This window comes from Miniopterus schreibersii (assembly GCF_964146895.1).
Source record: "Miniopterus schreibersii genome assembly, chromosome: 20".
NCBI lineage: Eukaryota > Metazoa > Chordata > Mammalia > Chiroptera > Miniopteridae > Miniopterus > Miniopterus schreibersii.
The window spans coordinates 27,919,412-27,934,425 of NC_138122.1; the positions used below are offsets into that span (position 1 = coordinate 27,919,412).

The window sequence follows — 15,014 nt, forward strand, 5'->3', positions numbered from 1 at the left end:
CCAATCGCCGCCCGCGCCCGAGGGGAGGTGGCCGGTCCTGGCCTCTGGAGAGCAGTGCGCAGGCGCGTCGAGCTCCAATCGCCGCCCGCGCCCGAGGGGAGGCGGCAGGTTAGGGACCCGAGGAAAAGTGTGCGGAGGCGCGCGCCGCGCACGGCGGGCTCGGTGCCGGGCGGCGCTGCGGGCCGCGGCCGGGCGGGAAGTGTCTGGGCGTCCCCGCGCCCAGCACGGGCGGGCCTGGGGCGGGGCGCGGCGGGGCGGGCGCGCACCGAGCGGAGGCGATGGCGCCGGCGGCGTCCAGGCTGCGGGCCGAGGCCGGGCTCCAGGCGCTGCCGCGGCGGGCGCTCGCCCGGTACCTGCTCCTCCTGCGGCTCTACCCGGTGCTCACCAAGGCGGCCACCAGGTCGGCGCGGGCGGGGCCGGGCGGGGCGGCCGGGCCCCAGCCGCGGGGACGCCTTCCTGGGGCCCGAGTGCGGAAGGCGAAGCCCCGCGCGAGACGAGCTTCCAGCGGCCCGGAACCGCCCGGGAGGCCCGGGCAGTAACTCGTGGGCGCCACGCGAGCCCGGGCACGGGGAAAGGGAAGCCGCGCGCCGCGGAGGGCTCCTGCGGGCGGGGCCCCGGGCGCGGGGCGCGTCCCCGCCGGGGCTCGGGGGTGTCGCGGGCTCCGCCCTCGGGCCGCAGCGTTGAGCGCTTCGCGAGGCCGCGGCCCCTTGGCCGCTGTACTCGGCTCGCGTCCCACGTCGGCTCCCGCTCCCTAGGCCAGCCTTTCACGGCCGTGCCGAGCGCGCCTGGGGCTGGGCCCTGAGGAGCTCGCTCGCTAGCGAAGGAGCCGAGGGGCAGGTCGCTGTTTAAACCTACCCAGGAGGCGACGTTGGAAGAGGCCCGAGTGGAGGGCAGAGGGTGCGGCGGAGCGCAGGTCCGGAGCGGGGAGCGAGCGAACGAAGGAGGGGGAAGGTCCGTGTGGCTAAGAAACGGCAGGAGCGAGGGGGAGAGGGTCTCAGGCGCACACCAAGACCTTAGGGTATTTTAGCGCAGAGAGCTGCTCAGAGGGCAGCTGTAGGCCGAGCCTCGGGGCTCCATCTTTTTATTGAAGTTTTTAGTGATAATTGTAGATTCACATGCAGCTGTAAGAAATAATACAGCAAGATTCTTATACACTTGCCCAGTTTCCCGCATTGGTGACATTTGTAAAACTAATAATACAGTATTGCAACCAGAACACTGGCGTGGACAGTCCCCAGGCCATCCTCTGATTTCCCCAGCTTTTCTTGTACTTGTCTCGTGTGTGTGTTTAGTTCTCTAGTTTTATCACGTGCACAGGTTTTAGCCACCACTGGCGTCAAAATACAGAAAGTTTTCATCATAAGGATCCCTCCCTCTCGCACATGTAACCTTTTGCAAAAAATGGAGTACAATACCGCCCTCGGTATGGACACTGGTACAGCCCAGCAGCGGAGATCTTGCTGTGCTCCAGTGCGTGTGGTTCTGCTGTTCTGTCCTTTGATGCAGGGACCTTGCATGTCAGCTGCTTGGATGAGACGCCACTCATCCCCAGCAGGACCTCAGAACGCCCCATGACTAACTCCGCGCAGGAACAGCGCCCTCCTGCTGGTGGGCTGTTCTCTTACTACCTCTCTGTCCACAGTGGCCTTTTGTCAGCACTTGGGAACTTGCTGGCCCAGATGATTAAGAAGCGGAAAAAAGAAAACTGCTCTCAAAGGCTAGATGTCACTGGGCCCCTCAGATATGCCATTTACGGGTGAGTTCCACAACTGGGCTGGCTCACCCAGCAGCAGACTTAAGTGCAGCAAAGCTATGGTGTCAAGTTTCTGGAACGATCTAATTTGGAAAAATAACTTTAAAAAGCATTTAAGTAATCATGGGGGGAAGTCTGAACAGCAGTCACGTTAATGTCATTTTCTAGTTCTATTCATTTATTTTGAATTTCATGGGTGGGAGTGGCCTCTTCTCTGTGCTGAGAGAATGAAGAGCAGATAACTCACCTGAACCTAAAGCCCGACTTCAAGACTCAGAGACCCTGAAAGTGGAAGACAGACTCAAATATGGCCAGTTAGTTTCGTAGCGTAAACACCCAGAAAAAGAGTTAAGTGTCCTGAGAAATGTCCAGTTTCTGAACCACTTATTAAACTGCAAAAGCACAGAAATTCACGAGTTTTCCAATTAAATCCATCGAGTTCTCTGGCCAACAACAGTGTTTGTATAGATGGATTATTTTGAAGTCTTTTGCAACAAGTGATTTTTTTAAATTCAAAATTCACAAATACCAATTTTGTAAGTATTGTTAACTTTATTCATCACAGCCTTTTTTTCCATAATGTATTTAAAGCCATAATTCTGTCCCACCCCAGAGAGGGGAGTGTATCAGAATCACCTGGGAGGCTTTCCAACCAGTTTCCCATCCTCCAGACTTCTCCTGCTGAGAATCCCTGCTTTAGGCCACTGGTTCTTAGGGTGGGAATGGACAACTGAGGACCACTTGTTTAAAGACTTTCAGTGTCAGAAGTTGGAAGATCCCTGGGTCCCGGCCCATCTTTTTATCGCTGAATGTTATGGAGCTGCAGGTCTGTAGATGCTGTAGCTGGGCCCAGTTCTCTGCACACTTTGGGTTGAATAGCAGCGATGCAGACAAGCCATGCACAGCTCCAGGTTTCATCCTGGCTTCGTGCGGGAGAGGGTCACCTTCTAGGACAACGATATAACTAAACAGATGAGATCATGACATGTAGTGATAAATGCTATGACGAAGAACCAAGAGGGGCCTGGAATAGAGTGGCGGAAACCGCAGTGGGCTTGTTACCTAGAACAATTAGAAAAGAACTGTCCAAGCCAACAGTGTTGAGAAGGAGCCGGCCATGTGAAGATGGTGGGGATCCAAGGCAGGACCAAGTCTGGTCTGTCAGGCAAGAGGAATGCTTGAAACCGGTTCAAAGCAAGCACACTTTGTAGAAGGACCACAGGTCTGTGGTCAGTGCTGAGGGAGCCAGGGTCTGGGGCTTGGCGTTTGGGGGTGATCCTAGACCCGAGAAAGGCAGTCCAGCTCACCCACCGTGGGCCTCAGGTTCTTCACAGGGCCGCTGAGTCACTTCTTCTACCTCCTCATGGAGTACTGGATCCCTCCTGAGGTCCCCTGGGCAGGGGTCAAGAGGCTGCTCCTGGACCGCCTCCTCTTTGCGCCGGCCTTCCTGTTGTTGTTCCTCATCGGCATGAGCTTCCTGGAGGTTGGTCTCTGCTGCAGCACTGCCCTGGCTCCTCACTGGGTAAAGGGGTTCTTACCCTGGCATCAAGGGGTGGAATGCAGGGTCTGCGAACTTTTTGCAAAACTCAAATTTAAGGTTCAGTTTCCTTGATGGAAGCCAAGCAGTCGTATTAGTGGTGCCTGGGTCCACAGTGGAAATTATGTAACCTACTGTCCCTGAATATCATTTGTGCTCCACTCCTGGCACCTGCTGCTGGTCTTGTCACTGAATGAAGCACATAGACTAGCCTATCATAAAACTTCTGAGTACTTGGACAGCTGTACTCACTGTAATTGTTTCCTCTGGGGTCTTGTATATTTTATACATTGTAAAACATGGTTCTGAAAAGAGGGTCCACACACTTCACCAGATTGCCGATGGGGCCTATGCCCAGGAGTTTCAGACCCCAATGACGTTGCAGAAACCTGAGCTAACTCAGTGCCTGGACATCCTAAGTGCTCTGAAGAGGCCCACTTACCAGCACAGACTTCATGTCACAGCCTACCGCATGAGCGGTCTGCTTTAATGTGCCCAGCGCAAGGCCCTTTTCCCAGTTCACCAGCCCCTTCAGCCCCTCACCACCTGCTTTCTGTCCACCCACTATGTGCCCCAAACAAGTGATGTTCTGCCTCAATATTAGTTTAAACCAATCACACCAGGTAAAAGCTTCTCAGGTTTTATTTTGAAACCACCTCTCCAGTTTTTGTTAGTAAGCAGAATACACCTTGTTGTGTAAAGTGACCCTGGGGATAAGTAGGGCAGGTGTTCAGACTTATCTGTGATTGCTAATAAGTCCCTGATAATAAACAGAAGTGTTTGGGGAGTCCTTAGGAAATCTGAGCCAAGAGGAAGCAAAGGGCCCGCATTAGAAGTGAAGGTACCATGGCTGTTTCTCTTTTTACTTCCAAATATGGAGTATATTTTCATTAAAAAGTAAAAACCTGTACATATATGTCAAGTGTTACCAAAGTACAGAACACGTGAATGATATGTGGAAACTGCACTAGACCACACACACACAAGCAGTCACACATCAGCTGCTGCGGCAGCCAGCATTTGTGATCAGATATCACGTCACAGGATTCCACCACACACCTGTCCCCTTTGGAGAGGATTCCTGTTAGGTCAGCTCCTAGAGCTGTTGTCTGAAAAGGTCATCCCCAGTTGTCCTCCCTGCAGTGATGCAGGACGGCACCAGCTGACATTTATTGAGCACTTGCCTCGTCCCAACCTCTGCCTCCTGCGCTTCATGTCATTTTGGCCTCACTTCTATCCCCCAATGCCATCAGGTCAGCTCTGTACCAGGGGTGTGGACATCACGCCCAGTGTGAGGAGTGCTCAGTTCTGGTGATTTCCCAGCTGGACGGTGAGCTCCTTACAGCTGCACTGCTCATTACGCACACGTGTGCTCCATGTTTAACCAGAACAAAATCTGCTGTCTAACACCCCCACTGTGTTAGGGTTTGGGGGTCCCCAGGTCCTGGTGCCCCAATCTCAGCCCAAGGGCAGTGGGGCTCGCTCACTGTATTTCCCTCCTTTCCAGGGTGGAGACGCAGCCGCCAGTGCCGCCAAGGTGAGGAGTGCATTCTGGCCAGCGCTGCAGATGAACTGGCGCGTCTGGACCCCAGTGCAGTTCATTAACATCAACTACGTCCCCTTGCAGGTGAGGCCACCTGCACGGCGCAGGGCCACAGGGTGTCAGCTCCACCAAAGGCGGGTTCCCATCAGCCGCCTTTTCCCTTGCAACAATCTTTGTTTTCTTTGAGGTGATTGTTACTGGAGAGGGCAGAGGGTTGGTTGGGGCCAGACCGAAGGTGGGTAAAAGCTTATAAACTTGAGAATGGGAGGGAGCAGACTGGAGATGGGAGCCATAGAGGCCAAAGACCCACACGTGCATGGGCCTGGGGCTCTGGGAGGTGAGAGGCAGGGAGAGTCCAGGTTTTTCCAAGAGCGAAACTGGGGAACAAGAAGGTAAGGAAACTAGGACTATGGCCATAGACTCTAAGGTATACAGAGAAGGAAATGAAGATGTGAGAAGACAGGATGGCTGGAAAATTGAATCTCTGCAAGTAGTGCGGACAGAATGCTGTGTGGCTGGAGTTTCCATTTTAGATGGTTGCCGGTGATGCTTAAGGGGCAGTGGTTCATTCAACAAATGTTTATTGAGCAGTGTATGTCCCAGTGCTCTAGACTTGGGATAGTGATTAATGAGATAGACCAGGCTGCTTCTTCCATGGAGCTTATCTGTGGGGTGAGCTCATTGACTGGAGGTGATTTCAGGTGGGGGTTTGCCTGTCAGATCATTGAAGCGGGGCAGTGGGACAGAGCTGAGAGTGATGAGGCCATGCAGGCGTCAAGACTGGGTGAAGCCATTGCGTGATGGCTGGGTCTGGGGCAAGAGGCTGGGTCAGGACCTGACACTGAAGTGCTCCTGAGGAGGGCAGTTGTTCCCGAGGAGGGGAAGGGGCAGTTGCTTTTCCCTGCTGGCCTGTCCTCGCCCTTGTCCCTCAGCTGGGGGCCAGGCACAGTGCTGTCACTACAGCAGGGCCAGCTGGACCCACCAGCGGAGGAGCTCTGCCCTAGGGGACTGGTGTCTGGTAAGTGTTGCCAGGGCCTTGCACTTACTTCGGCCTGTGTTCTCTGGCAGTTCCGGGTGCTCTTTGCTAACCTGGTGGCTCTGTTCTGGTATGCCTACCTGGCCTCCCTGGGGAAGTGAGGATGACCTGGAGACAATGTCACGCGCACTGCCAAGCTGCATCTAGGTGGAGTGCTCCCCTGCCCAGGGTGAGAGCAGAAACAGCCCAGTCAGGACTAATCAGACTACAGATCATGTGACTCAACATGCCCTAAAATGATGGAGAAACAGCTCTCTCTTAAAAATACAGTAAAGATGATTTCACTTGTCACCTTGGACTGAATTAGGATCATAATAAACTATAATGTACCCTTTTCAGGGGTGATTTTAACGTATCTGAATGACTGTGACTGGGGGGGGGGGGCTGCCCTCACATCTTTTACTTTAAAAAAAAAATCATGGTAAAACATACACTACCACTGCTTAGCTACCAGGCGCCACAGGAAAAGGCCCTCTAGACCAGGACTTGACTCTGATGTTCTGAGAGGCTATATAAATATATGCCGACCTTCAGCTGATTTTGTGCTTTCCTGCTGCTCAGTTACAATAACCCTCCCCACTCTTGGAACATTCCTTCCTGATAGTATCCCAACCTAGTGTCATAGATACACCATCCCTTGGGAATCTTAACCATATGTATTTTTAAATTTTCTTCTGTCCCATGTGCTGTTTCTTTTAAATCAGGATCTCCTCAAATGTCTGTTGATCCTTGACAGTGCATCAGTGTTTGAGTCAAAGCCACTCAGGAATTCTTTGGAAGCTCAGTGTGAATGGGCCGCACTTGTCAAACAGCACTTTGTGGGCTCACCGAGCAAGGATCTGGTTTTGTGGAGAATCACCTGTTCTTAATAACTCAGGCCTTTCCTTTTGGGCTGGTCAGATTCCTCAGAGAGGAATCCTTTTATTTCTCATCTGGGGGAAGGATGGCGTTTGTAGTGGAGCAGGGTATAAGCCTAGTGGCCAACATTCTTGTGGCTAACTGGAGGAAAGGGGTTACAGATCCTAGTATTAGTATGTGACCTTCATATAACCTCACTGTTATTACTGCATCCCAGTCTCAACTGTCTGGTGTCTCAAATCCAGTCCTTCTGGTTCGAATCCTCTGGAATGCAATCTCTCTAGTCTTCTGCCATGATGGAGGTGAAGTACTCACCTGAATGTACAGGTGGTGGAAGGGATGTAGAGGGCAACCCTCCTGTTCAGCCCACCCACCATCCTTCCTCAGAGGTGGGGCTGATGCCTGTACCTGCCCAGACCTTTCTAGACTCACTGGACTAAGTGAGCTTGCTTCTTGGCTTCCCTCAGTACAGGCAACTCAAGAGAGATTTGCACACCCACGTCCACAGCAGCATCGGTCACAGCAGCCGAGAGGTGGAAACCCGTGTCCATGGACGGATGGAAAGATACACAAGACGTGGGCTCTCCACATAGTGGAATCTTACTCGGTCTTAAAAAAGAACTCGGACTCCTGCTGCAACACGGATGAACCTCGAGGACACTATACGGAGTGAAATAAGCTGCTCCCGAAGAACAAACAGTACACGGTCCCTGGAGCCAACCGCATAGGCACAGAGTAGATGGTGGGAGCGGGGCAGGGAGGGGGGAAATGGGGAGAGCTTGGCGGGGGCCGGGAAATGGGGAGAGCTTAACGGGGACGGCGAGGGCCGGGGGAGATGAGCTGGGATGGAGGTGGTGACGGCCGCACCGCGGGAACGTGCTTAACGCCCCGAGCTGCAGCTGCACGTGGCGGAGCCAGCGGCCCTCACGTGCGCATCTTACTACCCCGCGGAGGCCCCACAGTCACTAAGCGGAACCCCAAGTTCTCATCTCCTCGGCCGCCTCTCCCGACTCCCTCCGCTCCCGCAGCGCGGGCACCCCGGGCCCCGCGCTGGCCCGGCCGCAGGGCGGGGCTCAGTGCTGCGGTCGTGCCCCTCCGGGCGCGCCGCGTGAACACTCGCGCTCGAAGGCGCAGCGATTCGCTCACACCCGGACCCGCCGCAGACACCCGGCCACAAAAGCCCACTCACCTCGCGGCTGCGCCTTGTTCCGGAAGTCAGCGATCCCGGGGGCCCCCGCGACTCCGGCGCCGGGAGGCGAGACTTCCGCCGGAAGCGGCCTCGGCGGAAGCGTGTGCCTGGAGCGGGCGCGGCGCGGCGCGGGGCCGCGGGCATGGCGTTCCGGCAGGCGCTGCAGCTGGCGGCCTGTGGCCTGGCGGGGGGCTCGGCCGCCGTGCTCTTCTCCGCCGTGGCGGTGGGGAAGCCCCGCGCGGGCGGCGATGCGGAGCCGCGCGTGGTCGAGCCGCCCGCGTGGGCGGGGGCCGCGCGCCCCGGGCCGGGCGTCTGGGACCCAAACTGGGACAGGTGCGGGGCTGGGGGGTGCAGGGGGCGGCGGGGCGGGCGGGCGGTGGGTCCCCCGGTCCCTGGCCGCTCCGCTCGGTCTGATGGGGTCGGTTCAGCAGAGGGAGGCGTGCTTTGTGCGGGGTCTCGGGCTGTGATGTGGGGCGACCCCCGCCCCCGCGTCTGCCCAGAGGGTCGTTTCGCGGAGCGAGTAGGTGGGGGCCGCGATAGTGGTCATTTTGACCCAAGTGGTCGCTTTCAGGTCCACTAGGCAGAGGACCTCGCGGTGGCGCTGTCACGGTTTTTCCCTCCCTCGACTTCCGGCTCCCCGGGGTGGAGGTGGCCGCCGGCCCCTGCCCGGCGCTGAGAGGCGGCGCGTGGGTGTCGAGGGGGCGCTTGCGGGGCTCTGCGGGGAGGGCGCGCGGGGTGACGAGCAGAGGCCTCGGGGACCTCGGGTCAGTCCCTGGCCCCAGCCACGTGTCCTCATTCAGCACTTGAAAGGTGACTGCCCTGATCAGGAAGCAATTTTTAGTCTCATTTACTGTTAATTTAAAATTTAAAACCAAAGCAGTGCAGATATGTAGTACTTATGTGCTGACAGTACTTGTGACACGTCGGATTAAATAAAGTGAGTTACTGAAATTGCGGCCGTTTCTTCCTACTCTCTACATGTGCCTCCTTGGAAGTTTAAAATTACCAGCCTTGCTGGTGTTGTGTTTCTATTGGACAAACATCCTAGCTCCCGAGGGACACTCTGCTGGGTGAGGGGCACAGGACTAACGTTTAGTCTTAGCCTGGTTGTATCAGGAATGCAGTAGGGATTCTTTATTTTAACCTTTTAAAAGATAAACTTATTTTTAATAGTTTTAGATTTGCAGGAGAATTGCAGAGATGGCGGTTCCTGTGCTTTCCACACTTAATTTTCTCCATTATTAACATCGTGCAGTAGCGTGTCACTTTTGTCACAGTCAGCGACGCCCATGCTTTATTAACTCAGGTCCATTGTCTCTTCCAGAGTCCCACATGACAGTCCTTGTGTCTCCTCAGGCTCCTCTTGGCTGTGACAGTTTCTCACTTTTTGTTTTGATGATTGAGACAGTTTGTAGAATGTCCCTCAGTTGAGGTTTGTCTGTTTTTCACGATTAGACGGGGACCATCTCTTTTGCAGACATCAGTATAATCTTCCAAATGCCTTAGGCCGTCTTAAGGAAACAGGTTCACTCTGAGGTTGAAGCCTGGATTCAGAGGGGGAACTGTCCGTGCTGGGAAGTCCCAAATCTGCAGTCTCTTCCTAGGAACCTCACCCAGTGCAGGCTTCTTGTCTGTGCCTGCAGCTCCTAGGTGTCTTCTCTGGGTCAGCCCTGGCTCCCACACACCTGCCATTGTGGCCTTGCAGCCTGGTTGGTATGGGCACCGTGGGCTTTGCACGGCCCAGGTAGAGCCTAGAACCACTGCTGCCCCAGAACTTATTCCAGCTGAGTATTTTCTTATCCCGGCTCTGCCAGCATCACAGACGTTTCTATTAACTTCAGTCCTTTGAGACACCAGATATGCCTGTCATCACATGTCGCTTCTCAGTGGCCTTGCTGATGTGTCCCTGCCCCCCCCCCCCCATTAGTTCCCAACATTCCAGGGTCCCATCCAATATGTTCCATAATGGGAACATTTCCTCCTCACGCCCCACGTGCTACTGATCATTTAAAATGTGCTTAGTGTGACTGGGGAAGTGGAGTTTCAGTTTCATTTCATTTTCATTATTTTGAATTAAGTAGCCACATAGCTAATGGCTATTGGACAGCACAGTTCCAGACTCGGCCTCAGTGTCCCCTTCATCGAGGTAGTTCTGGCCACCTTCCTATAGCCACTCCTTATTACCTGGCTTTGTTTCTCCATCACTGGTCACCCTGCTGTTATCAGTCTGTCCCTACAGAGTAAGTTTCACACGGGCTTCTTGTATCTGTTTTGCTCCCTGTCTGGTTGCCCACAACAGGCCTAGCACTAAGCTTTGGGTTGGGCAAGGGCATTGGCTCCTCCAGGTGCTTTCCCAGGACAGAGAAATGTCTTGTCAGAAATATTTAAGGGTTATGTGTGACGAGGGGTCACAAGGACACTCTGTCTCCTGTTTCAACGTTAGGCGGGAACCACTCTCCCTTGTCAACCTGCGGAAGAGGAACCTGGACTCTGGGGACGATGACGTTGTGACCAGGATAGACCACTACAAGACCAAGGCCACGCGGCACATCTTCCTCATCAGACACTCCCAGTACCACATGGACGCCTCCCGGGAAAAGGACCGCACCCTTACACCTCTGGGTAAGTCCGTGGTGAGGGCTCAGCCCCAACTGACCCCTGGGGCTGGCCTCCTTGGACCTGTGCCAGGCACCCTTGGCCCAGATCTGAGCATTGTCATTATCGGTAGTTATCAGCCTCTGACACAGGCTTTGAAAACGTCTGCAACTTTAAAAACACATTCCAGGCAGACCTCAGAGATACTGTGGGTGTGGTTCCAGACCACAGCAGTAGAGCCAGTTGTAATTTTTTGCTGGTGGAGCGTCTTGCCTTCAATTTGTAAAAAACGAAATGTCTGTGCAGCACAAGTAAACGAGGCTGCCTGTGCAGGGGGTCTTGCCACAGGTGACGACACCCGTGTTCACATCTGTGGTTGCACAGCCAGCCTGTTCCAGACTCAGTCTTTGTACAAAGTGGAGTGAGATTGGTTTGAGGGGCTCAGAAACAGTAGGCAGGACCCCACCCAGACATTTAGAGATTCTCTACCTTTGTCATTGTTTTTAATTTTTTCTGCATGGGGCTGAAGGTAACTAGATTGTCTCATTGTTTTATCTCTTGTCCTCTGACCTTAAGGGTACTTGGTAGGACTGAAGTATTTGTGGGGTAAGCAGGAGGGACTCCAGTGGTATGTGATTCTCCATGTTTCACCTTTAAGGTCGTGAACAGGCTGAGCTAACGGGTCTCCGACTCGCAAGCTTGGGGTTGAAGTTTAATAAAATTGTGCATTCCTCCATGACCCGCGCAGTAGAAACCACCGACATCATCAGCAAACACCTGCCAGGTGAGTGTGGCCCTCCTCAGGTCCCTCAGCAGCTTGAAGGGACACGTAGAGTCACTGTGCTGAGTCACTGCTGCCCCGCAGGCGTCTCCACGGTCAGCACAGACATGCTGAGGGAAGGCGCCCCCATCGAGCCTGACCCACCTGTGTCTCACTGGAAGCCGGAGGCTGTGGTAAAATGCCCCTACAGTGGTGGTTTCCTTTCCTGTTCCTTGCTGGCTCCTCACCCTGGGCAGCTCCCCCTGCTCCCTCCACTCCTGGCTGGCCACTTCCAGGCTTAGGTGCTTCACTCTGCCCCCAGCAGTATTACGAAGACGGAGCCAGGATCGAGGCCGCCTTCCGGAACTACATCCACCGGGCAGATGCCAAACAGCAGGAGGATAGCTATGAGATCTTCATATGCCATGCCAACGTCATCCGCTACATCGTGTGCCGGTGAGGGTCCCTTGGGTGCCCTTGGCCCAGCCTCCTCTCCTGCCAGCCAGTGCCAGCTCCTCCGCCCACCTCTCTGGCTTTCACATTCTCCTGGAGGTTGCACGTCTGGTAGAATGTCTTTCACTTGGAGTTTCTCATGATTACATGTTTTTTGTCAGCAATAGCATAGGTCCTGGGTGATGCAAACGTCCCTGGTTGAAGGCGCCATATGCGCTGGACTTGTCATGGCATGGCCATCGTTGCCCTTCTGTGGCGACAGTGCCCACATCCTGTTTCCCTTGGGTTTATACCAACTGATTTTCCTGCCACAGGGCCTCCTGGTCTCTCTCATCAGCTTAGTTCTTGTGTAGGAGCCGACTCTGCCTCCGTTTGCTTGTATCAGATGGGCTTCGGATCTTTATTTTGTGCTGAGTCATGTCCACCTCCTTGGTAATCTTGCTGCTCATTGCTCCGGTGCTGGTCATTGGGAACTCCTTCCCAGGCTTCGGTGTCTTTACTTCCTGGCTCCACAGAAAGTTCCAGGGCCCTTGTGACACCAGCCCCGAGCTGCAGCCACGTGTCACAGGGCCTGTATGTGGGGAGGCCAACTGGCTGCTTAAAGTAACTGGGACTGTGTCCCAATCCATTAGAAAATTTGTCTGGCACTCCATCACCGAGGAGGTTCCTCTCATGAGTCTGACAGCGTCAGGACAGGACACAGCACAGCCAGCTGCCCAGGCCTTCCGCTTGCCATGCTTGACACCTGGGCTTGTAGCCTGGGCTATTGGGGGCCATCTCCACTCAGATGTGACATGCACAGCGCCAGTGAGAAGCCCAAGCGTCCCAGCTCACTCGGGCTCCCTGCTAGACCAGTGCCAAAGCATCTCCATCATGACTGAGGGTGCTCTGCTGCTAACTTAGGACAGACGCTGTGAGGACAGTGAGGGCAACCCAAGGTTATTCCTTTAAGTTGACAAACTCACAGCAGCTGCAGGGTAAGCTGGACAATGCTGCTCGTCCCCACCAAGCTCTGGGCATAGAGGATGCCTGGTGACCCAGTAATACTTAGGGTTTTTTAGCAAGTACTATTGTGCTTAACAGCGCTTTTAAGAGCATAGAAATGCTACAGGGCTGTGGGCTGTCACTGCCCCATGGTCCCTGGGGAGAGGGTCGGGCGGGTGTTGCTCTATTGGGCTGCCCCTGCCTGTCTTTGTCACACTAGAAACAAACTGTGTGTGCTTAGGGGGAACCAGTGTATTTCTAACTCGTGGAGGTCTTGACGTGTGTCATCCCATCCCATAGATGGCTGTCACCAGCCCCTTAATTGGCATCGGCCCAGTGTCTGGTCTGCAGGTTGGGGGCTGGTAGCTCTGCAAGCCTCTTTCAGCATGTTATCCCGCCCCCCCTTCCCCCCCAGGGCGCTGCAGTTCCCTCCAGAAGGCTGGCTCCGCCTCTCGCTCAACAACGGCAGCATCACCCACCTGGTGGTCCGGCCTGATGGCCGTGTGGCACTCAGGGCCCTTGGGGACACGGGGTTCATGCCTCCTGACAAGATCTCCCGCTCCTGAGGCCCTGCTTTTCTCACCCATGCCTGGCTTTGGCGTGGGAGCCACCAAGAATGCGTCCGCCTTGCCTGTCCACTCCACAGGCTGCGCTGCAGTCAATTTCTCCAGGACCAGGTGGCGGTGAAGTGTCTGAAACACTGCGTTTCAGTCCTTTCTGGCCCAGGATGGAAAAGGGGAACGTTCAGGTCAGGCCAGCCTGATACTTCCGCGAGGTTTCCTGCCTTAGTCTCATCCAGGACAAGCCTGTGGGGTTCAAGCAGGCTTCACAGATGTCACTGCCAGGACCATGGCAGATCTGCAGCTGGCCATGCGACCCCTTGAGGCTCTCTCAGTAAAGCCTGTTGGGCACCAGGGACTTGGAGGAGGGCTCGGTGTTTCCATTCATCAGTTATTTTGCTTCATACACTCTCTTCATTTCTTAAAACCCCTTTGTCACTTAAATATTTGTCAGAGATTTTCCATCTGGGTTCTTGCATTGAAAACCAATGTCTCCAAACTCATGCACCCCGATGCTGCTGGTCCTCAACTGACCTACGCTATTAGGCCTCTGGACACAGGAGCACCTGTGCTGGCGAGGGAGCAGATGCAATCTGCTGGTCTCACGGGAGGGGCCGGGTGGTAACAGCCCAGAAGAGTCCTCTTTAAGTAAAATGTCCCAACTGACAGCTCATTCTTTGTTTGCCTCTGGCTATTAAACTTTTATGCTTATGGATTAAAATATTTGATGTGTCGACCCAAACATTGATATTTACAAAAACAGTACAGTTTCTATGAAGTGGTTATGAACATTTTCTGTAGTCAGCGCAACTAAATGGGGTATCTCATCATTTCTGTCAACTTTGGAAATAAGTACAAAATAAAATTTTATTTTACTGGTTTTCAAAGTGCTTACTGCGAATGTTTTTAAAGAGAACGGGAGGCCTGTACAGCGTGAGAAGGGCAACCCCAAACTTGCTGCATGTTTCAGCAGAAAGCTCTTTTCCGCAGTATTTTGTGCTCTGAGGGCTGACGGCTTTGCTGGGCAGCTGCCACCAGGGACATCAGTGACCAGCCCTGACCCAGGACAGTGGGCCTGACACGATAAATGGTTTTTTAGAAACAGCAACCACATACACCGTTTCCCAGGAATAGTTTTGACAACTCAGCCAGAATCTCCCAACTTCTAAAACCACAAATTTAAAATGTATGCTCACATTTGACCTGTGTGAGGCCAGGGAGCCTCGCACCTCAGCCCTAGGCCCTGGGAGCTACAGGCCTGAAGGTGGAGGTGGCAGGTCCTCTTCCCTGTCTGCAGACCTGCCTTTTTGGTAGCAGGGCAGCATTTCAGAAACCAGAAACGAGCCCACCCACGGGGGATGCAGCTAAGGAGTGGGAGGCACCTGGACATTCAATTACAGGGTAGAGTGACATCGATGGAAACTGTCCCAAGGCAGGACAGGTGACCAAAGGCTTCTGAAATGCAGGTAACATCCTAAATTTGGCCAAAACAAAGATGCAACCAGGAATGCATGTGACATGAGGGGACCTGAACCAACACCAGTGGGAAGGCAGGCAACTGGTTCCTGCTGTGCTGTACTGCTGTTTACTCCTAAATGTTTTCTGTTGAGATGGTTGAAGACAGGAAAGTTTAAGCCGGAGAACACTCATGGGTGTTTGTGCACATGCAAAACTTTGGTGTTAGACACAGGAAAAGCGTGTGCCTCCGGCAGCCCAGTGAGTGCACCTGGCTCAGGGAACGTCTGA

General features: G+C 54.2%; 2 protein-coding genes across 9 annotated transcripts; both read left to right on the forward strand.

Moving 5' to 3' along the window:
- The first annotated feature begins 232 nt into the window (after positions 1-232).
- PXMP2 (peroxisomal membrane protein 2) lies at positions 233-7,403 on the forward strand. Of its 7 annotated transcripts, none has more exons than XM_081123517.1 (5): positions 234-400; positions 1,643-1,756; positions 3,077-3,275; positions 4,798-4,917; positions 7,195-7,403. In XM_081123517.1, the coding sequence occupies exons 1-5, from the start codon at positions 279-281 to the stop codon at positions 7,318-7,320; spliced, it is 681 nt and encodes a 226-aa protein (XP_080979643.1). In that variant the 5' UTR covers positions 234-278; the 3' UTR covers positions 7,321-7,403. The 7 variants fall into 7 exon arrangements, with proteins under 7 accessions (XP_080979647.1, XP_080979643.1, XP_080979648.1 ...); XM_081123518.1 differs by having other exon boundaries at positions 235-400; positions 3,077-3,236; XM_081123519.1 differs by lacking the exon at positions 7,195-7,403 and adding an exon at positions 5,902-6,220 and having other exon boundaries at positions 235-400.
- Positions 7,404-7,845: 442 nt separating this feature from the next.
- PGAM5 (PGAM family member 5, mitochondrial serine/threonine protein phosphatase) lies at positions 7,846-14,148 on the forward strand. 2 transcript variants are annotated; one of them, XM_081123516.1, is made up of 6 exons: positions 7,846-8,249; positions 10,360-10,538; positions 11,170-11,295; positions 11,377-11,465; positions 11,594-11,727; positions 13,124-14,148. In XM_081123516.1, exons 1-6 carry the CDS (start codon positions 8,059-8,061, stop codon positions 13,272-13,274), a joined length of 870 nt encoding a protein of 289 aa, XP_080979642.1. In that variant the 5' UTR covers positions 7,846-8,058; the 3' UTR covers positions 13,275-14,148. The 2 variants fall into 2 exon arrangements, with proteins under 2 accessions (XP_080979642.1, XP_080979641.1); XM_081123515.1 differs by having other exon boundaries at positions 7,963-8,249; positions 11,597-11,727.
- The last annotated feature ends 866 nt before the right edge of the window (positions 14,149-15,014 follow it).

Coding starts and splice junctions, on each gene's coding strand:
- PXMP2 (XM_081123517.1), top strand. CDS start 279: ATGGCGCCGGCGGCGTCCAGGCTGCGGGCCGAGGCCGGGCTCCAGGCG. Junction 401..1,642: donor CTCACCAAGGCGGCCACCAG/GTCGGCGCGGGC, acceptor CTCTGTCCACAG/TGGCCTTTTGTCAGCACTTG. Junction 1,757..3,076: donor CTCAGATATGCCATTTACGG/GTGAGTTCCACA, acceptor CGTGGGCCTCAG/GTTCTTCACAGGGCCGCTGA.
- PGAM5 (XM_081123516.1), top strand. CDS start 8,059: ATGGCGTTCCGGCAGGCGCTGCAGCTGGCGGCCTGTGGCCTGGCGGGG. Junction 8,250..10,359: donor TGGGACCCAAACTGGGACAG/GTGCGGGGCTGG, acceptor TTTCAACGTTAG/GCGGGAACCACTCTCCCTTG. Junction 10,539..11,169: donor CCGCACCCTTACACCTCTGG/GTAAGTCCGTGG, acceptor TTCACCTTTAAG/GTCGTGAACAGGCTGAGCTA.